At 43.4% G+C, this 23,614-nt stretch overlaps 1 protein-coding gene across 1 annotated transcript in view; it reads left to right on the forward strand.

The window, feature by feature from the left end:
- Positions 1-5,990: 5,990 nt before the first annotated feature.
- The window catches only part of GNB5 (G protein subunit beta 5), a 33,055-nt gene continuing 15,431 nt past the window's right edge, over positions 5,991-23,614 (forward strand). The window contains exons 1-5 of the mRNA XM_077829328.1: positions 5,991-6,116; positions 13,501-13,612; positions 18,943-19,079; positions 21,915-21,956; positions 22,880-22,956. Of these exons, the coding sequence (XP_077685454.1) occupies positions 5,991-6,116; positions 13,501-13,612; positions 18,943-19,079; positions 21,915-21,956; positions 22,880-22,956 (494 nt within the window). The remainder of the gene's footprint in view (positions 6,117-13,500; positions 13,613-18,942; positions 19,080-21,914; positions 21,957-22,879; positions 22,957-23,614) is intronic.

Below are 23,614 nucleotides of genomic sequence, written 5' to 3' on the forward strand. Positions count from 1 at the left end.
TACAAAAATTAAAAAGGATTTGCCACCCTGTCCTCAAAGACTAAATGAAAAGCAAACTTTTATGACTCGTTTTCCCACAGCTGGGATATAGTGCAGTGGCTTACTATGGAATATACTTTTAAAAACTACTTTGGAATCAGGACATCAGCAGTAGGAATAAAGTATATGCCAGCCTACAAACCCCTCCTTTCTTTTCTAAGTATTGTCCATTTTCCACTGCATTTTTACAAAGGGTGATACTATATCCAGCAGCTATACACCTTACAGTTTTGGAGCCCTATGAAGAAAGTCTGTTTGAGACAAATTTGTATTGGTGCTCCATGTTCTTTGACAGATCGCCAGTGAGGGAACAACATGCTCAATCTCTCTCATGGGGTAACTACTACTATGTTATAATCTGTCACGGTGCTGCTTTCTTTCACATGAGATGTTTTCCCTAGGAGTTCATCTCACTGGCTTGATATGATGGATTTATTTTGCAGCAGTCTTCACCCAGTTAGATTTCCTGTGGTATTATTCCATCTGTGAAGGCAGTCTAACAACAAACAACAATAAAATTACTGTTTTGTGCCCGCAGAAGAGTGGAGCAATAGAAAATGGAAGGTCTTCCTACAGTAGTTTAAAAAGCCAATGCAAATTGCTACACTGACCCTGGGGACAGCTCTGATGTCAGTATGAGGGAGAGAATTGCTTCTGCATGCTGGCAACCCATGCTGGCTTTTTCATATGTGTGCTGACTTGCTCACTCAGACATAATAGTTCAGGAGGAGGAGACCATATTAGCATCCATTTAAAGTAGATATGGGGTTGAGACACTTAATTTGGAGGCAGAGTTCAGTTCCCCTTTGCAAAATTCAGGGGTATTCAAGTCTGGGGTTTTGGTTCAGCCCATTACAGTGATAAAGCCAGCTGTAAAATTGAGATCAAAATCCAGGTTTGCATTTTAAACTTCTGTTCCTTCAAAGGGGGATGAAAGTAGGGTTGGACTTGGACCCATCTCTAGCGTCATGTAATTGCAAAACACCTAGAGAGCCCATTCAGTCCCCCCTCCCTTTTTTTTGTTGATCAGGTGCTAAGAATACAAACAGGTTGGTGGAGACTGTTGCATCTCGAGCAGTGACATTTAATAGTCTAGAGGTGAGCTAGAAAAAATAACAATTGAGTTTAACACGAGCATAACTAGACTGCATGTCATGGAAAGAATATTTCAAGCTTCTGCAGAACATCCTGCGTGTTCCACCTTTAAAACTCAACCAAGGGAACACCCAGATATCTTATTTGTAGAGCTCATCACTTTGGAAGATGTTCACTTGCCACAGTGATTGGTGATGTAGGAGAACCTAGATAGCCGGACAAGGGCCCAGTCCTGCCAGCACTGATTGCAGAGGGTTGTGTTCACCACCAGTGGTAAGTCAGTGGGACTGCACCCAGTAGTAAGCGTTTGCAGCAATGGCTCTAAGATGACCTGCAAAGCATTTGTACAAATTTGAGGAGAGGTGAGGGGGTGGTTATTTTGTTTTTAAACTTTCTTCAAGGGAAGAGGGTGACAGGACCTGAGGTGAGGAGGAAGCCACTAAGGAGGATATAGTTTTTTTGGGGGGGCGGGAAATCTTCCTCCCCAGCTCCAGACTAGTGAGGAGGAGGGAGATGGGGAATAACCCTAAACTCAGACAAGGGTTAAGCATTGAAGAAAAGCTGGGTAGCTAGAAGTGTGCAAGAAGACAATGCCTGCAGCTATGCTACTAACCCACTGGCCAGCTCCTTGTGCATGTGCCTACTACTCTGAAAGTAGTGACTGACTGCAGCTTCCCTGGTATGTCCGTGCTCACAGATGCAACCTGATTTCTTACTATTTGTTCATATTTATTTCATTTAGACGGTACGCTCCTTGGGGGCAGGGACCTTGTCTCCTCTGCCCTGTGCAGCAGCATCACCCACAGCCAGCACACAATAAATAATATGTAATAATTTATTAGCAGTGTACCCTGTAAAAATGATTGAAGTAATGGCACTCAGACACCATGATGATGGGTGACCTTATAAAAACCTAGACAGATAATGATGTTTTATTAGTCAGTGAATTAGAATGTATTTGTGTATTAGAAGTGAACTCTGTAGTAAGTAGGGCATAGAACTCTGTGGTCAAGGACCAGTTTGAGTTGTATTGATATATTTAAGTACTTTTTAACTTAATTCAGTTAATTTAAACATTATTCATATGAAGGGAATGACAAAATATTTTTGTAATGTTTTGCTACAGTATTTGTGCACTTTGTTAATTTTGCATAACTGCATATGTGAATTTTAAAATGGAACCACCTCTGATAGTTACTAATATGAATAGTGGTGTATGAAAAGCACATAGAGCAAGAATGGTACATATATATTTTTTTAAAAGCATTTTTTAAAAAAAAGTATACACAGTATCCTAAGCATGTAGGTAGGCTAACATTTTCCACATGTTAACTATCTTTTAAATCACTTTGGAATCATTTAAGTTTTGTAATAAAGATATTTTATGTTTTAGTACTAAAATGTTTGACAGAAGTCACCTGAAATTATATGAGGCTTGGTGGGTATGGTAGATCATGTATCAAACAATTAAGTCTTCATTTAGGTATTAGATTGATCACTGTGACTGCAGCATGGCATATTTCAATGTATAAAATTTGTGGTGTCCCTAGTTGCTAATTCATTTCTGTAATAAATATTATTTTGGAAACAAACTAGTTTGGTTGCTGTAACCAACATACTCTTTTTACACTTATCAAGAGCATCTGAAGCTGTATGCAGATCATACACTAACTTCTTCCCGTATATAAAATCTTAGCCCACTCTGATATTCACATAGCAGATATGCTATTCAAGACGCATACATCTGTAGGTGAAAAGCATTCAGTCGTTGTACAGAGAAGAAATGTGGCAATTTGGTGTTGAACTATGTCTCCCAGAGTTTGGAGTGAAAAAAACAGCTGACACTATGTACGAGAAGAAGAAAATCTTGATTGATTGATTCAGAGGAAGGATCTATGTCTGTAAGAATGGGAGAGAAGGCAGACATAATAGCCTTGTGGTGGGTAATAATACTCTGCCCTTAAACTGCCCCATCCCTGTTGGCATGAATGGCAATACTCCCAGGGGCTTCAGCAGATACAGTTTCAAGCACTTACATGCTTACTGTATATAGTTACACAGTTACATTGTCCTCTGGAATTCTTTTTGAATCCTGGCTCCTTTTAATTTTCAGGCTCCTGCCTATATAAATGAGTTGGTCTCCTCTCCCATTCCTCCTCCACCTTTCCTTGCCTTAATTATCATTGCAAGTTTGAAGGAAAATATATGGAGAATGTACATTGGCAACCTGGCATCTGCAGTGGGTGGAAAGATACTATGCAGCCATTCACACAGTCAGTTCTTTTGAACTTTAACATTTGGAAACTAAAAAACTGGCAACTACATGGAGCAGAGGGAAAAACCTGGTGTGTTTAAAAGGTAAGGTCCTACTCTTACCTTGTTTCTTAGTCTGAATCCCCATTGATGTCAGTGGGAGTTTTGTCCAGAGATTTGTGGGTAAAACCTCTCGCCCTTGGAATGTAAACCAACATTAGCTGAACTAAGATAGTACAATAGGAAACTAGAAGCTGAGCTTTAATATCCCTCTAAGTAGATTATTAGTATTAAGGTCGCCCTTCTACACTTCCAGTTACATGCAGCTTATTTACTCCTCTTCTGAAGTGTACAGTGTTTCTCCTGTGAAAAGGTAGGTAATTTTCTATCTTTATTTGCAACATTTAGCATACAATATCTGCTATGCAAGTACCACATTGGTAATGTGTATTTCACCAGGTCACCCTTTTTAAATGGCTACCACAAATGTTTGATGACATAATAGGTCTGAAATATCTCAAGCCATGGTGCAGCAGGATGTTTGAAGTTGGGATCTTTTCAGCTAGCTCTGTTTAAACGGTAGGGAAATAACTATCACAAAGAGCACTGTATTTGCAAATTAGTTTATCAAAATGTCAAATATCAGATGAGGTCCTGATACCAATATCTGATACTAATTCTTAATTAACTGGGAATTTTACTAGCTTTTCTCATCCATGTGTTAATACTACATATTGTATAGTAGTTATTGAAGTAACATTTGCATTGGGCCTGATTCATCCTTGATGCATAACCCTCTTGAATTCATGAGAGTTTCACTAAGGATGAATGCTGCCCATTTTATGTTCAAAGCTTTTGCTTCATTAAATTTTGTTGTGTGTGTGTAATAAATATCTGTCTCTTTAACACCAGTGGTTTTATTTTGTTCAGCATTTTTTACTGTAGAGTGTTAAAATACTTTCGAATTACACTACTCCTGAAGGGAAAGCTTTTCTATCGAAACCTGACATAACCAACGCTTTCAAACCTGGGTGCCTACATTTAGGCAGCTAAATCCATGTTAGGGCACCTACCCAAAGTGGCCCAATTGTCATAGATGCTTAGCAACAGCGGCTCCCATTGCCCTCATCGGGGACTGGTAATGCTCAGCACCCTTGAATAACAGGACACCTTGATTTAAACGTCTAGCTTTAGGCACCATGTTTGAATATTTTGGCCAGAGTCCTTTGGTCTCCAGTATAATGAGCAGTATAATCACCATGGGGTTGATTCTGCGAGCCGTTACTCACATAAGTAGTCCCACTAATGGCAATGGAATACTTGCATGAGAGAAACTACTTGTGTGAGTGACAGGCTGCAGCATCAGCCCCAGTGTTCATAAAATATTAAATTAAGAACCTCCCTTAATGCCACCTAAGATGCCCATTTTCATTAAACGGGGGAAATAAGCCCATTTGAATTCATGTATTTGGTTCAAAGTTGACCAAACTGCAAGATCATCATGCCATGCATTTTAGATCATGTATGGGCTGATTTCTGCCCTTTTTACACACATTGGGTGAAATCCTGGCGTAAATGAAGTCAATGGCAAAACTCCCATTGACTGCAGTGGGGCCAGGATTTCACCCATTGGGTGTTAATATCTTACTCCTCTGGTAGACCCATTGAAATGAATGGAATTCCTTCAGGAGAAAAGTGCAACTCAACCTGAGCATGGGTGGCAGGATCAGGCCCTAAATATAAGAGAGGGTTATTTTTTTTTTAGTGCAAATGAAACTAGCAAAACATGAGTTCACTTTCTTAATCATATTTCACTTTGACCTGGTAAAATATTGTAATAGTAATCAACACTAATCTCATTGTGTCACATCTGTGTAACATTTTTTATTATTTTTTCACAGAATATTGAATCAGTGCCCCTTATGTTGCATGAGAATGTTCTGTGCATTTGTCTCATTTTCCTGCCTTTAAAGCAGTGATTTTTCACTCTCTATTGAAGGTGAAAAAAGTTCTTTAAACGTCTGCAGTCACAGCAATGACTCTGGCTCCATGAACAAAAAATGAGTTCAAAATGTTGCAGCATTCTGAAATGCCAATTTCTGTTCAACCCATCTCATTGTTATTCATATTTTGTATAGCTAATGAGAGCATTCGGGACCTTCTTTTCAGTTTTGAAAATGGTCATGAATAGGACAGACTGCTTAAAATATATGGTGGAAAAACAATCAATTTTGGTAAACAGCGGGCCCGTCTGAAGCTTAATCCATTGTTGCATGTCATTTGATTATTAAGGTTCTGTTGCCATTGTGTAAGCCAAAACCCAGAATAAGATGTTACAAATAGAAAAAATATTCCATGCACTACAACCAAAGGGTGCTGCTGTTTGTTTCCTCGTAAAAATATCATCCACACCACAGGGCATGTGCTAATGACAGTTTATTGAGCTTTAGAGATAAGCCGCTGAGAGCTTATCCAGCCTACAGCTGTCTATATATTGTCTAAGATCCATTAGCTACTGGGAGAATACGGGAAAGGTTTGTCATGTGACTGTAATGCACTCCCCCTTTCTCCTCTGTCTCTTTCAGGTCCAATCCACAGCAAAGATGTGTGACCAGACCTTTTTGGCAATTGTGTTTGGTCCTTGTGACAAGTGCTCCACAGAGAAACCCCTCAGGGCAACTTACATCAAATCAGAACAACTCAACTACTGTTCGCTATGTGTGGAAATGGTATGTTACAGCCTTTGCCAGAGAGAACACAAAAGTAAATAATGTGTAAATTAGGGGTCAGATGTATTCTCAGACGTGTTCAGTTAGACAGTGGGCTATGAAACCATGAGACCAGGTAGGGTCCCTGCTCTACTCCAAATAAAAGCCCCAGTCCTCAGCTACAGTTGGGGAGCACCTGATGGAATTCTGAGGGGGTGGGGCAAAGTCAACTTTTTGCTCCCTGTTGGCAAGTGGCTATCTGCTTTTTCACATATATGGTAAAAGATCACACATTCTAACTCTGCAAGTAAAATGTGCCGGCCCAAATTCAGCCCTGGTGTAACCATGCACAACACCACGGAGGTCAGTAGAATTACACCAGACCTCAGTTTTGCCCATTAGCCTTCAAAAATAAACGCTGGATGAAACCCCATGAGGTTTTTGTAAGTAGCTGTTATGATTTTCTTAAACTATCACAGTGAACCTGAATGTGATCCACAACCTGCCTGAACTTCTGCATGATCTATAGCCATACCACTTTGTACAAGGATCATTTCATTTCTCACAAGCTAGACAGGTGTGGGTGAGTTCAGTACTTGGATGGAGGCCTGACAAGGAACACCTGTGTTGGTGTCAGAGAATTTATAGGTGGCTCTTCCTTCCCTCTGAGATAATTGTGAATCAATTTCCCAGTATTGTAGTAAAGAGCACTGCGCAGTCAGAAGGTCCTGTCTTCTGGATAAAACACAAAAATTAGGCTATGAATACAGCTGGCCAATAAGGAGCTAGTTTACATCCCCTATTCTTACCTAAAGGATACTGTCACACTGGTGTCCTGGCCAAGTTCCATATTGGGCAATTATATTCTGCCTGTCTGAATTCCCCATGTAGTATTCATTGGAGAAAGTATTCTTCTTTGCTTCCTACCCTGAACTTGTGTTGTGTTGAGCAATGTCAACGTTGCTGCAGTTCAGGGGCGGGTATAAAGATCCTCACGAGAATGTTGGGAGGCTTAGTTCGCTTGGCTTATAAAGCATTGTCAGAGCTTTGGAGGAGAGTGAGAATGCTGAAATAACAGCTATCTATGATGCAGGGAGCAAAGCTTCTCTACTGAAACCTTGCACGTTCTAATACATTCAAACTGACGGGGAATATGTTTAGATATAGTGGCTATAAAACAAAAGACCTCTCCCTCCTCTATCCATTTGCTTCTCTTGACTTTGAATTTGCCACTTTATCTGGGTCCTACTTGGCCAACAGTCAGTAAATACCAGTTTACGCAGTTTTTCTAAGGAGTTGATAAACCCTTGCTGAAATAGCAGTAAGAGACTGTTTCCCATATTAAGACTCTTTACAGCTTTCTCTCTGCTGCTCATACTATAGAAGACAGAATCTTACTGTTTGGAATTAGACCATAACAGAGGCTATTAAGTGGAAGCAAATTAATGCTTAAAGACGAATTGCCTCAATACATTGATTCTTCATAACACAGGGTACGTTAGGCACTCTATTAAAATTGAAGAATGATCACTGGCAACAGCACCAGGGCTTGCTGCATCTTGCTTATGCATATTTATTTTGCAATAAAGGCTTTCATATCAATAACTAGCATTTATATACCTCTTTGCATCTTCTAACTTCTGTACAAGCATTAACTAATGAGCTAGGGAAAAATAGGTTCATGGACAGGGAAGGTTAGCTGCAAACTGATGACGGGTCTGATTTTTAAAATAGGCTCCATGCTTTTGTACATGAAAATATGCACAACCATTTGATTGTGCAATGCTACTTAGCAATGCATTTTTCATGACTACAGAAATCAGGAATTTGTGGGCATAACTGGCTAGTTAGTTTCATGTCTTGGATTGGTCAGTTCCATATACAATTACCAGATTTCCATATACAAACAGTTAATTACAGCTACAAATATAGGACTCAATTGCTCACATGGAATTTTAAAAATCAAATCCTATGTGATTCTTCCAAAGCCATGACAGTCAGTGGCAGATGCAGGATTATAGAATTTTGGAATTCCTGGTTCCCAGTCATGTGTTCAGTCCATATGCCAACTGGCTTTTATGCTAGATCACCCTTTATCTCTGAGGTCTTTCTTTTCTCACCTAGTTTGGGGATTTATGGTGAGCACAAGATGCCCAAAAGGGGTCGTGCATCATGTTTTTGTTTTTTCACTCATGTAGGATTATTCTATATCCAATCATTCTTATCGTTCATCATGATAACTATTCAGAGTGAGCGGCTGGCCAAACTATTCCATGATAGACATACAAGTCACGGTTCCATTGTTGAGTGTTGCATGTAAAGCAGGGATTCCACCATGCCTACATATGAAGACTACAGTGTATTCTTCCCCAAATTACAGCACTTGCCCCTTGAGCATAGAATGAGTTTTCTGAGAATTTACAAGTAAATCAGTTAATTAGTTTGATTTAAAATGTTCCCTTAAAAATTTTTAGCATCTTTCTTTTTCCTCCTACTGTCCACCAAATGATTTTAATGTAGACTCATCAGCTTCCCATGTAGTCCACACTCATTGTGCATTTGCCACATTTGAAGATTTTTTTAGGCTTAATGATTTCCCCCCCTCATTATTCTTCACAACGGAATGTTCCTTTTTTGGTAGAGTTGGATTAGCAGGGTTTTGCAGGGAATTCAACACAAAATACTGCCTTCTTTCACGCTTCCTGCCATCTCCCATTGTTCTCACTAGGAATGGGGCCTACCTTCCATTGTGGCAGCTTGGCTTCACCCTCACCGGGAACAGCCGGAACGGGTGGCCGTCTTGTAGGTGGTACCTTTTGTAGCCTCATTTCCACTGAGAAAAATAGGAGATGATAGCAGGATGATTAACTCAGAGATGGGCATGGAACTCTCTGTAAAAAAACACGATTTGTCAGTCCTGCTGAAGAAGACACTTTCTGGTTATGAAATATAGCAGCAACAAATATTATTAATCCAAAGATTATTTTAAAAAACTATCCATTTCACAAGATTTACCAACAGGGAGGGCAAGAGGAGAAACATAAGAAGTGGCCTACATGCAAAATCAGGGGAGAGGGAAACTGGGATGTGTGTCTGAGCAGGGGTATGTGGGAGGCAGAAGTGCAGGGGAAATGGGATGTGTCTGAGCAGTGACACACAGAGGCCAGGAGCTAAGGAGAAATGGCCATTATGCTCTGTCTGGTCTGCACTGCTCCAATGTGGGGTAAAGCAGCCAAAGTGGCCTGGTGAATCTGGCCCTAAAACTTAACATTAAAAATAAAAAAGATTTAAGGATGTTGACACAATTTTCAAATCATTAAAAATATTCTATGGTAATAGTCTGTTTGCATTTCTTGTTTAGTGTTTATGTATGGCAAATTTAATAAAAAATAATGAGGAAATTCCCAGGTAAAAATCTGCTAAAGTGGCACTAAGTTTGAGAGTAGCTATAATTAATTTAAGAGTAAAAACATTACAAGGATGTTGCAATTATCCCCAAACTAAGCATTACAAACCCAGAAAGATCAGAGTTAAGGTTAAAGAAAGCAAAAAATGGTAAAGTATGGAAATGAGTAGTTTAAGGCACCAAACAACCTTAACACCAAATAGTAGTGGCACCATGAAGGAGAAAATAAATGAAAAAATCTAACGTCTTTAAAATCAGTTTAATCTGATCTCTGGCTATAAACACTACTTAGCACTAACCATAAGTGTATAATTATTGCATGGCATTACTACTGAGTGAAGCTGAGTTTCTTTGGATGCTTTTACTGTGCACTTCTAGACATTATGATGTTTGGATTTCTTTTGCGTTTAACTCTGAATTTCCTGGACTTATAATGCTTGTTTGGGGAATACTTACCACATCTCTATAATGTTTATACCCTTAAATTACTGATATGTACACAACCTTAACTCCAGTGGTTTTCTTCTGGCAATATAACAATAATAGTACTTTGCACTTATATAGTCACTTAGATTCATACAGTACTTTGAGAACTTTGGATCAATCAGTCTCTGCATTTTACAGCTAAGTAACGCAGGCACAGAGAAGCTAAATGAGTTACCCAAAGTCCCATGGAAAATCAGTGGAACAATCAGGAATACAATCCCAGTCTCCTTCTCTTACTACTAGGTCAGCATACCTTTTACACAGAATTTACCATACTGAATCAGGCAGCTGGTCCTTCAAGTTCAATATCCCTACCTAATGCTTCTGACGAAGGCAAATCAAAGGCAAACCCCTCCCCCTATAATGGACTTGGTCAACTGTATAATACTGAAGATAAGCTTAAAGACTGGCTTCATATTGTTCTTGTCTATAAAACTATCCAGGTCCCTTTTAAACTCCCTTTGACTTTAGGAGCTCTCATGGCAGATGGTCCGTGTGCTTTGAAATCAATCTGAAAGCATGCTGAACTTAGATTCCAAGCTAAAGGGTCTGTAGCACTTTAACTGCTGCTTTCCCCATTTCCCCATTACACTCCTCTAGCAGAATGAATTCTGCAAACATAGGCTAAAGGCTTCCTTAATATTCATTAGTTTATTGAATAATTAATTACTAATCTATTATTTGTTAATGTCAAAAACACATTGCCTCTAGTAGACATGGGGTTTTATGGGAAGGACGAAACAAACTGCCTTGATTTTAGACATTATTTACTAAATGAGAACATTCTTATGTGGCATTTTTGAATACTGTGACTCAACTGTATGTTCTCCTCTATATTTATCATCTAGATCTGGAGCATGTCCAGAATAGATCTGCTCTAACCTGTTATTTTTGCAGGGTTAGTTAATGACAGCCCAAGTATTAATAGCCCAGCGTTTGGCTAGGTCAGTTAACTTTCTCTTCGAGTTCCAATTCATGAAAGAAGTGAGTGAGCTGTAGCTCACGAAAGCTCATGCTCAAATAAATTGGTTAGTCTCTAAGGTGCCCCAAGTCCTCCTTTTCTTTTTGCGGATACAGACTAACACGGCTGCTACTCTGAAACCATTGTACTTAGTAGCTTGAGCTGCGTTTCCACTTCCCACCCCTGTGAGACATAATGCTGAAACTCGCTTTTCCAACTGGATGGGGGTGTGTGCTGCCTCAATCCTTTACAAGATGCAGCATGCTCTCACTACATCTTGGGTCTAGAGAATTCTGCCCAGCCCCATCCACTTGCTCATTTTGGGGAGTACCACATATATAGCCTCTTTTCTCCTATCCACATCAGGACCCAACATCCTCTGGGCCCAATCCTGCAACTTTTACTCACATGAGTAGTCCAAGTGTAATCAAGCTGGGATCTGCTACATGCACTTTGGGACTGACCTTGAAGGGTGCTGAGCACTCCAGCTTCCAATGACTTTGATGCCTTCAGTGCTGACTTTCAGCTCCTCCCGGGAGAGGCTCACTTATTTACAGGACATGGGCTTTAATTCCTGTACACAAAGAGATCTACTTATTCAGTGAGTAAGGCAGGCAGGAGGGGGCACTGATTTGGCATTACTGTACTATCCTGAAATGCAAGCAATATCTCAGCAGCACTGACTTGCACTCCAGATTTAGCTCTGTTCATATAGAACTCAGTACCACAACTTCCATGGACTTCAGTGGGCCCAGGATTTGATGTTTATGTACCTTGGCATTCAAAACCTGGGCATCTGTCATAGAGCAAATTCCTTTGTTAAAGAGAATTGATTCTCCCAACCCTTCCCCTATTGCCTCATCAGGTCAAAAAATAGTCACATTCTTGAATTTCATATAAGCAGGTTTAATTAGTCAGATGCCAAAACAGCACCTTCCTGTTGCTGTCTTGCTTATTAGTAATTATGCTTATGTTCCCTTGGTATCACTTTAAAAGTACTGGATTCTCCAGTGAGCAGGTACAAATTAGGAAGTGGGTGGGCCCTGGAAACTATTTCCAAAGTACCATTTACTCTGGGGAGAACTGAATGCTGCCTCTGTACTAACTCTAGATGGCATACATACCTTTAGTGTAGGGATGTATAAGAGAAACAGACTGTACCGCTGTTAAACACAGTGTGAAAAGGGCTTTATTTTTTCCAAGGCCTAATGCTGCATCCAGGATGTGCACACAGGCTAAAAAGCAGCTGCACTTACTTTATCTCACTTTTCAATCCTGGACCTTGTCCAGGTTGAACAATAGTCACTTAGTTTGTCTATTTTCTGCCCACCGGAGACAATGGGAGTCAATAAGAACAAAGTTACTCCATGTAGATCAAGGACAATTAACAAAAGCAGAAGAGGCCATGTTCAGGAAGCTCCCTTTGCAGAAAGACTGCAAAGGCCCATTTACAGCTGGTCTGTCCCCTGCAAATATCAGTCAGTTACAGCCTCAATACATCAGAAGCACTATATTCTCTTACCCACAGAGCCCACAATTAAAAGATGGAGCTGGGCAAAATGGTGTGTGTGTGGGGGGGGGGAGGTGGAATAATAAATACATTGACTTTGTGGCATGTAATAATAATGATTAACTCTTTTCAACCAAAGATGCATCCAAACACTTCACAGAGAAGGCGTAGGTATTATTATCTCCATTCCAGTGAGACCCAGAGATTGGGGTGGAAATTTTCACTGCTACCTAAGAGATCTGGTTTTCCAGGTGGCCAAATCCACTGTTCAGCTGTGAAAATCTCAGCCCCAATGCCCAAAGGGAATGGCACTGCAGCAGGGCTGGAGGTCGGTGGGGGGGAACCTTGATTGCCAAGCCTGGTACCTTGACTAAGGGTCCTGTTTTTGAAGCAAAGCCTCTGAATTTTTAAAATCTGACTGCGAGGAGGATCAACTTGTGCCTTGAAACGCGCACCTTTCACGAGTTTCGGCACAACCTGGGAAAGCCACTTTGCACAAGCAGCGGGCGCTGGGATGGAATCCCGGGGCTGAGAAACAGCCGGCAATGAAACTGCAAATCTGTCCTGGTGCCAGTCTCTGGGAGCCCCCAGTGCTGTTCTCAGGCAGCTCTAACAGGGGCGAGGAGGGTGACCCGATGTCCTGATTTTATAGGGACAGTCCTGATATTTGGGGCTTTGTCTTCCATAGGCACCTATTCCCCCCCACACACACACACACCACCACCACCACGGATTTTTCACATTTGCTATCGGGTCACCCTAGGGCGAGAGGAGCAGCCAGCCCCGAGCGGGGGCACCTGCACTCAGCCCCGGTGTCAGCCCGGACCCACCGCAGGGCGGCGCACGGTACCGCGCTGCGGGCGGGGGCTGGGCCAGCAGGTGCTGGCTGCACAGAGCGGCACGAGCCGCCAGCCTGGCCTTGAACGTCAGCGTGCGCGGGGGAGCCCAGTGCGGTTCCCAGGCTCGGTTGCTGCGGCAGCATCCCCGGGAGCCGGGCCCTCAAACCCCTCCTCCCTCTCTCCCTGCTTCCTGCCGTGCAAAGATGGCAACCGAGGGGCTGCACGAGAACGAGACCCTGGCGTCCCTGAAGAGCGAGGCGGAGAGCCTGAAGGGCCGGCTGGAGGAGGAGCGGGCCAAGCTGCACGATGTGGAGCGTGAGTCTGGGGAGGGCTCGGGCTCGGGCTCGGACTGCGGCGGCCACGGGCTGGAGGGAGGGGGGCAGCGCGGGGCGCGGTCGGGCCGAGCGGCGCCCCCCCCGTGCGCGTCGCTAGCCCGGCGCAGGTGCTGGCTCCCGGGTTCCAGCCGGCCGGGCACGCGCTGAGCTGGTCCCTTGCCCCGCGTGCGGACTCTGGGCAAGCGGCGTGAGCGGCCCTGGCACCCCGTTACCCTGCTGAGTGCGCGGGGCCTGAGCCATTCCCCGGGCGCCTCCTGTGCCGGGGGAGGGGAAGCGGCTGCTGCGGCTGCCTAGTGGGTGCTGTGGTTCCCTAGCATCCCTGGGGCTGATGCTCACGTTGGTGGCGGCCGCAGCCGGAGTGAAATCCCGGGGGATGCACTGAGGCGGCATTTCATCCCTGCGGCGTGGCGCCAAAGGGGACCATTGCCCCCTTCAAAAACCCAGACCTGCCCTGGCGCTGACATAAAGCAGTTCAGTTGGCAAGTCATCTAGGTTAATCCCGTGTGTAATGTCAAGCTCCCTAGTGACTGCAGTACAGGTACAAAGAAATGATCATGCATAATTTTACACCACCCTCCCCTCTTGCTCTGGTTAATACAAAATAATTTAAACTTGTTAACCTGAAATCCCTGAGATGCAAGACGATAATATTATTATGAATAATAGTAATTTATTATTTACTTCCCATCCCTCCTCCTTCTCCTCCTCCTTTTTTTTAACAAATATTATAGGTATACATTGCTACATTTTTCTTGTACTATAGGGTTGATTTTACCAGTAACTTTTATAGGCATATTACAACTTTGTTCCTCCTGTCTTTGTTTTTGAAGTCTGTGTTGAAAGGGGTTACAAAGCTATATCTAGTGATTTATGTGATCACTGTTTGTTACTGCAGGGGAATGGCAGGAGTGAGTATATGTAAATTTCAGATTGTTTAAAAAAAATACACCTGCTTCTTTTCTGTAGTAAATGAGGCATTTTCTTGCCTAAATTTGATTATCGTAGGTTTTGTGAATGTCCTTTTAATAGGAATCATTGAATGGAGATGGCGTCCTTACAGAAACATTACCATAACTCAATACGGTCTTGCAGTATAATTTCTACAGTATTCACAATGAGGCCTCAATTCAGCAAAACACTTAAGTACATGCTTAAAACCATCTCTATTTAACAAAGCATATGCTTAACTTTAACTGTGCATACTCTAACTGTAGGTCTCATGATGTTTGTGGAATATTCTCCACATGTTTTTGTTCACTTCATAGATCTGTAAATAAATGTTTTCCTGAATTTTGTTTTATTAAGACTGTGTATTTGCCCAGGGTTTGATTTCCATGACAAAATCTGTGACTTTTAACATTCTTCCCATTTAAAAGTAATTTTTTTCACCCTAGTGTGCCCACTGCTGAGCAAAACTCCTCCATTATTTTTATAGTTTTATTTCAGTGTTGAAGCTTCTGGTCTCTCTGTGCTTTTAAACTATTTCCAACAGCTATTTCTATTGGGGAAATAAATTAAATAACTTCCTTTTTTGAAATCTAAAATTATGACTGTCACTTTTTGCCGTGACAAAATCATGATTTTTCCCATTTCTCCCCAAGACAAACTGCCTGCCTTAATAGCTTTTCTCTTCTTTGTTCAATTAGATTTTGAACTGTAGCTCTGTGGAAAAAATGTGAACAGATATCTGAAGTCCTACCCTTATATTTGACTTGCAGTCTGGAAAACTCTCAGGGTTTATTACACCATTTAATGGTTCAGATTGAAAATATAAACAATTATTTTGTCTATTTGATTCATAGATTTTTAAGGCCAGCAGGGACTGTTATAATAATCTAATCTGACATACCCGCTTTCCTCCCACTTCCCGTGCATAACAGGCCAAAGAGCTTCACCCAGTAATTTCTGCATCAAGCCCCATAATTTCTATTTAACTATAGCATACCTTATAGAAAGATATCCAGTCTTATTTGGAATATTATGGGCCCAATCCTTCACCTTTACTCACACAGGCTACCTCTTGGGAATAGTCCTGGTCAGTGCGGTGGAGCTACTCACTTGAGTAAGGGTTGCAAGGTCAGGTCCATAGTTTGCAATAGTGTTTTTACAAATATAAATATTTCAGAATTGTTATATGCCTATGAAGGCTGTAGGAATCAGTGTTCTAAGAGAGTTATTTATACTAAAACAGCCAGTTCTGCAGAATGTATGTTGCATTAACAGAAAGGAAACATGTAGGCTATTGGCAGTAAAAAGATTTGTTTTATTTGATAAGTTCTGGACACAAGAATTTCAGCCTAGTCTTCCACTTGCCATAACAATCTCCAGCATTTGTATTTTGATTATGTTATTTTAGGATCTCAGTAGATCATTTGATTGGCCTCACTTGATGAGAGGTGTGCGGGGAATGTAGTTTTTCAATGAGTTTAGTTGATACGTTTTGGAAAGGCTAGTTTGCTTCTAGCCCCTCATGAAGATCGTTCTGTAATGGACGAATTGTCAGGAATAATGGGCGGCAATTTAGTTCACTTGCTATGTGAGGTTTAGTCTCTTATAGGCAGTGTTTGTAGCTAAGAGCATTATTTCAGTTTCTGGCACAGTCGGCGAGGCTGATGTGTTTTGAAAGATGATTATTGAACAGCCAATCCATTAGAAATCAATTTCAGACTTAGAGAGGCAGAAATTGCTCCACTGATTGTGAGCCAAAGAGCCATCTTTGTAGGGTACGGTTGCCCATCCTTTCGCTGTGACAGCCCTTCATAGTTCGAATGCTTTCTCATCACTGCTTAAACACAGGACAAAGATTTTAGCTGCGAGTTTTGTGATGTAGGGATCTGTTTACATTCATATAATTGCAATTTAGGGTCTGAGCTACCCACAACTTTCATCGATGGCGATTACAGTTACCCAGAGCAATCGCTCATCACCACAGGGATTGAACTCAGAGCTTCAGATCCAAATCACTTGAACTAAAAGAGGAAAGTCCAGATACAAAAGTCCACTGAAGTCAATGGGAGTCTTTCCACTGATTCCAGTGTGTTTGGATCAGGCACTGTCTCTTCTAGCTGATAACAGTGGCTGATATGGGCAACCCACTAGCGACTAACACATACTGAAGCACTGGATCACTTCAGCAGGTCTCTGGATCAGGCCCTTTTTGGTCTCCGGGGCCTGGACACAAGGCTGTTTTACAGCACACCACGTCCTAGACTGGAGAAGTAGCCCCATTCCTCCATACTCCTCCTTGTGAGGTGTTTTAAAGCTGGTAGAGCCACTAGATCGGGGTGGGCAAACTACAGGTTGCATCCAGTCTGCCAGCCATTTTAATCCATCCCTTAAGCTCTCGCTGGGGGAGCGGGGTCTGGGGCTTGCCCCACTCCAGCCTGGGAACAGGGTCAGGGGCCACTCCGCGTGGCTCCTGGAAGCAGCGGCATGTCCCCCCTACGGCTCCTATGCATGGGGCAGCTGGGGGTTCTGCTCCACATGCTGCCCCTGCCCCAAATGCGGCCCTGCAGCTCCCGTTGTCGGGGAACCATGGACAATGGGAGCTGCACGGGTGGTGCCTGCGAACAGGGCAGCGTGCAGCAGAGCTGCTTGGCTGTGACTCAGCACAGCAGCCAGAGGGGGGACATGCTGCTGCTTCCAGGAGCCGCTTGAGGTAAGCGCCACCCAGAGCCTGCACCCCTGAGCCTCCCCCCCCCCCGCCATGCTCCAACCCCCTGTCCCAGCCCTGATCCTTCTCCCACCCTCCGAACCCCTCAATCCCAGCCTGGAGCACCCTCCGGCACCCCAAAGCCCTCATCCCCAGCCCCCCCAGAGCCCACACCCCCAGTTGAAGCCCTTACCTGCCCTGCATCCCACCCTCCCTGCCCCAGTCTGGAGCCCCCTCTTGGACCCTGAACTCCTCATTTCTGGCCCCACCCTGGAGCCTGCACCCCCAGCCCCTCCCGCAACCCAACCCCAATTTCATGAGCATTCATGGCCTACCATACAATTTCCATACCCAGATGTGGCCCTCGGGCCAAAAAGTTTACCCACCCCTGCAGACAGATACAATGTCTCCTCCTGTTACTCTGGTTACGTGGGGCCAGCACCGAGTCCTGTTGCTCCTGTGTGAAAGGAGACAGCATGCCTCTGCTGAGCCCTTCATAGAATGAACATCACTGGGTCAGAAACAAGTTAGTGTTCTCAGCTGATGCCTCCCCTGCCCCCCCGCCCCCCTCCGACAGCCTCAGCGTGAGGCTTCAGGGGTGCAAGATGGCTTTGAACTGTGCCAGTTGCAGGGGGGTGGATTTCACACTGAGGTGCCTTTGCAAGTTCATTTTTACGGCCATGTTCTGTTGGAAATCTAAGATTATTTGTAGAAACTGCAGATGGAAACTCTGCTGAGAAATAACTTAAACATTGTGAGAACTCCTGCTGGAGCATTTTACTTAGGATTCTTCACAATGAATAGAAACTGTTTCACAGGGTCATATGTTTTAGAAATAAACACTTGCTATTATCCAGACACCAGTCAAGTGAAGTGCAAAGGCTTTGTCACACTGATGCAGGTTAATGTCGTAAGATATGATGCTATCACAAGAACTGCTCAGCCACTCAGCTCACGTTGGGGCGCATAACGCCTGCAGTTGGGGCACAGACTTCCCATGGCTGCCAGTGGGAATTCTGAGTGCAGATCAAACCTCTTAACTGACTGAAGTCCAGTACCTATAGCACCTTGAGGTCAGAGTTGCCATGTTAAAATGTCCTCACATTGCTGGGACTGGAATTATTTTAAAAAAAACAAAAACTTTTTATAACATTAAAAGCACTTTCTGAGGATTTTAGAACCACAACAATAATTTGAGACAAAACACGGCACTAAAAAGTGAGAGCTCCAAAATCTGATGACATTGTATGTCATTTTTCAAACTTTTTTAAAATTCTGAACAAATGTAAAAAGTCCTAAATAATGTAGATGAATTTTTGTAAAATAAACACACACATACAACCCTCTCCTGCCAAACAAACAACACCTGGTATGGTAGATGGTTTGATTAGATGGCATTCTCTAAGGTCTCGTCGATCTCTAATAGCTATGCTTCAGTGAAGAATACTCTAGATGTGATGGTTAGATGTGCTTCAAGTGAACTTAAGAGTCTGATCTCGCACTCACTCACCTGACTAACTACTCACCTGAATAGACTCATTGTGCTACCTGGAATTACTCGTGGGTAAAGTGACTCATGGGCATTAAATGTTTGCAGGCCCAGGGCTTTAATATGGAGCAAACATTTGATGATTCTCTTTATGGTTAATTCTCCACAGTTCATCAGGTGGCGGAACGTGTGGAAGCCCTAGGTCAGTTTGTGATGAAGACCAGGAGAACTCTGAAAGGCCATGGTAATAAAGTCCTCTGCATGGACTGGTGCAAAGATAAAAGACGAATTGTGAGCTCTTCCCAGGTGAGGAAATGTGTAGGCACTATTCGAGGTCAGTGATATCCAGGCATAGTTCTGATAGCTACACTAGGTAACATTAATTGGAAATGAAATCTACGTTTAGTTTAAATGCTTTCATGACGTCTAAAGCATTCTTTTAGCAAAATATTTGTTCAGAGAACACAAACCAGACTACTGAATAAAGAATATAATTCTGGTAAGCATCACCATACCTACTGGAGGTGAGACCCTAAAGACCTCTCATCCATTTTTCATACAGAATCTCAGAGTACTTTAGCACATTACCTATACAGTATTACAGCAAGCTGGTTTGGGATCAGATGCACCTTATTCTCTCTGGACACTCAGTATGCAGCACTTCACCCCATCATTTGAATTAACATATGAAGAGAAAGAATTGGGATGGAGAGATCTGAAAACATTCTGATTCTACTAGAAAGGTCTGTGTGATCTGTGAAAATAAAATCCTTTCTGTGGTCTGGAAGATGGATGTGGCCTTAAAAATAAACTTCCTCACTTAGCCAGCTAGAACTATTACAAATATTTGGACATTTTGATAAACAGGCATTAAGTCTGTTTGAGATCAGTCTTATGTCACAAAGTTGTACAGGGGAATGGGGGAGGTATTGAGATAAAAGCCTTTCACTTGTAGGTCACTGGTTCACATTCAGAAGGGTAATGGATGGAACTTTTTACATCTGACGGCTGTTCATTGGCCTCTATGAAATGAGTTGCTGGTCTCAATCTACCACTTATAGGATAGAATAGGCTATCTGCATCACAAACCACCATGAGAGTTACTGCTGTCTGGCACCATTCTTGGATGTCTCAGCCAGGAGACCAAAGATTGAACATTTAGTAAGCTATTTTTTGAAGTGGTAAAGTATCAGTGTATAAGTATGAAAGCAAAAGAGAGGCTTTATTCCACTTTAAAATATGTATCCTGAAAAAACCCACATCCAGTGATTCTGTGAACCAGTCTGGGGTTTCAGATATTAGCACTGCAGACACACTGAGGTTTGTTTTCTGTTTGATGGCACTTAGATTGTTTCATTTTCCATTTTTTTTAAACTTCTATTTTAAGAAATTAATTAGCCCAGGGGCAATAACAATAGCTGGTTGAAAACAAACAAACAATTCACTCTTCCCAGACTGGAATGTTAATGGATATTATCCCAGCCAAAGGTAATTGGCATCAACACACATACCAGGTGATTATGTAGCACACTATTGATTGCATGGTCATTCTTGTTAATAGGTTATTTAGGTGGGCAACTAAAGGTTAAGTAAGAGGAGTAGTAGAAAAAAGGGGAGCAGAGGAAGGGTGGAATGGGAAAAGAGGATAAACAAAGTGATCGTGAAGAGGAGATGTAACTGAGAGGATAATTATGAGCTAGGATAAGTTCATTTGTAGGAGATAAGGAGAATAAAAATTCATCCAGGTGGTTGTTTCTTGAGAAGATGGTGATCTCCATGATAAGTGGTGAGGACAGCTCCTTCCATTCCCTTAAAGCAGGGATGGGCAAACTTTTTGGCCCGAGGGCCACATCGGGGTTGCGAAACTGTATGGAGGGCCAGGTAGGGAAGGCTATGCCTCCCGAAACAGCCTGGCCCCTGCCCCCTATCCGCCCCCTCCCACTTCCCGCCCCCTGACTGCCCCCCTCAGAACATCCAACCCATCCAACCCCCCCGCTCCTTCCCCCCGACCACTCCCCGGGACCCCACCCCCTCATCCAACCCCCCTGTCCCCTGACTGCCCCGCCCCTAACTGCCCCCCCCAGGACCCCGCTCCCTATGCAACCCCCCCTGCTCCCTGTCCCGACTGCTCCAACCCCTATCCACACCCCCGCCCCTAACTGCCCCCCTGGGACTCCACCCCCTATCCAACTGCCCTCTGTCCCCTGACTGCCCCCCCTAAACCTCCTGCCCCTTATCCAGCCCCGCTCCCTGCCCCCTTACCATGCAGCTCAGAGCGGCGGGAGTGGCCGGTCAGAGCGCTGGTGGAACGGCACGCTGAGGCTGCAGGGGAGGGGGACAGCAGGGGAGAGGCTGGGGGCGAGACTCCCTGACTGGGAGCTCAAGGGCTGGGCAGGACGGTCCCACAGGCCGTAGTTTGCCCACCTCTGTCTTAAAGGCTATATCTACCCTGCGAGCTAGTGTCTGATTCCCCAACTCACATACTCCTGCTAGCGCTCATCGAGCTAGCGTGAGTCTGAGTAGCATTGTAGCCATGGAATTTGGGTTGGGGCAGCGGAGGCCCGGCTGAGCTGTGTCAAGTACATACCCACCAGTTTCAGGCAGTTGTGTACTGGGAACGGGTAAGCCATGCCGCTGCTGCCGTTGCCTGTGCGACTGCGTTTACACTACTCTTTAGCCTCACGCTAGCACTCATTGAGCTAGTGCAAGGAGGTGGGTAAGCCCTAGTTCATAGTGTAGACGTCGCCAAAGAGGGAGGGTCTTGCTCTCGCTGTGGGCTAAGGAAAGGTTTGTTAAAGAGGGTCGCAAGTGCTAAGACTGATTTTTCAGAGGCACGCTGGAACAAAGGGTATCAATCTCCATACAGGCCTTTTAGATTCCATTTGGCCATCAGTGTGAGGGGGATGGTGCAGTGTCATTTTGCATTTACAGAAATAACTAGCCTAATTAAGCAGAGTCTCTGATTCACAGCGCACTTCACTCTCACTAATAGCAGTGTTGTAAAGGTGGTGACATATTGCCTGGGGAAATGGCATGTGGGACAGAAGTTAACAGCTGTGCTCTGGCCAGATCTCTGAAATACAGGAGTGAAAGTACACTTTGAAGCCCCTAATTTCTCTCTCCATTGTGTGTTGAATTTAGGATGGGAAGGTGATAGTGTGGGATTCCTTCACTACCAACAAGGTAAGTGGACTTCTGCAGTTTCTGTATATAAAGCCAAATATGGCTGCACTGCGTGGATGTGCTAGACATGGAAGTGGAAGCCCTTCCCTCTCTTTCTTCAGTGCACCAGAGCTTCTGGCACCACTGCCTGAGCACTAAGTGCTTGGCAGTGTAAGCTTCCCGCACTCTGCTCTCCAGCTGGAGTGTGAGCATGTCACTACTCTGGGCACTGGCTGCTGCAGAGCAGGGCTGGCAAAGTGCAGGCTACACCTATGGAATATCCGTAGTGAGTGCCATGAGTAAGCACGTGCCCTGGCATAGTGTGACCCCTTGTGTTTTCTCCTGGCTTCTTTAGCCATAATGTCCCCAGATGTTTCTGCATGAGTGATGTTGCTCCCTCCCAGTGTGGCTCAGGTCTGCATAGCCTTAGCAGAGGCTATAGCTAATATAGAGTGTCACTGGCATTATAAAAACAGGCCGCTGTAACTTACCTTTGAACAAATGCTGCAATGACCATCCAAAATGCAGAGAGTTCTAAAGTGGCCCTTGCAGGTGCCCAGCATCTTACACAATTGTCCTGGAATAATTCAGAACCAGTCACAAATTTGATTAGCTTTGTGTTGGGAAATAAGGCTAGAGGTACCGAGAAATGCATGACTTGGCAAATGTGGCTTGATTCTCGTCCCCATACATCCTCTTGCTTTCGCAATGAAAGTTGATCTTGAATTACAGCTTGGTTCTGCACTGTTCAGGTTTAGGAGCAAAAATCTGTTAAACATGGGCATGGTCTCTCATCTGTTGTATATTTTCATTAAATACAGTGAGGAGTCATGACGGCATTTGAGCGATTTTGGCCTCTGTGTGGTTATTTTAACACCAATTAGTGACATGATAATGCACTCAGAAGTTGATTCTTGAGTTGTAAGGAGAATATTATGTTTCAGGAACATGCAGTGACTATGCCATGTACCTGGGTGATGGCATGTGCGTATGCCCCATCTGGATGTGCCATTGCTTGTGGGTAAGTAAAAGTTCTTGCAACTTCTTAAACTAGAGGTGACTTTGTGTCCCAAGTAAATGTAACTTATGGAGCTGGGGGAAAATTTTAAAATGTTGGCTCTTCCTTTCCCCTCCCCCCATTTCTTCAAGAATGCTTTAGAAAACAATTTGGAATCCTAGGAAAAAGACCTGATATTTAGTAGTTCTAGCAGAAAAAAGTAACTATCTAACTTAATCAGATGAGTATTATTTAAAAAAAATCTGTATATCTGGCCTTCTTTACCCATCACTGGAATTGACTGACAGCTTAACAAATACTGACAATGATATCATTTGGATGCTATAAGCATTTAGTAAAATGTTGCACCCAATGGGCCTGGTTCTATCCCACACTGGTTCACACGAGTGTAACTCCACTGACTTCAGGGGAATTACTTCTGATTTGTACCAGCATGAGAGGAGAAATGGACCCAAAGTAGGGTCTGATCCAAAACGCCTTGGAATGAATGGGAGTCTTTCAGTGAATATTGGATTTGATCTATATTGGATCAGGTGCATTTTGCATGTTTTGATAACCTCATGACTTTGTTCATATGGAGCAGAAATCTCTCCTTGCTTCAAACGTCTGAAAATATCTTGGGACCTCATATTGCCGTTGGCCTATATAAGTAACATTCAAG

Source organism: Eretmochelys imbricata, chromosome 10 (genome assembly GCF_965152235.1).
Source record: "Eretmochelys imbricata isolate rEreImb1 chromosome 10, rEreImb1.hap1, whole genome shotgun sequence".
Lineage (NCBI taxonomy): Eukaryota > Metazoa > Chordata > Testudines > Cheloniidae > Eretmochelys > Eretmochelys imbricata.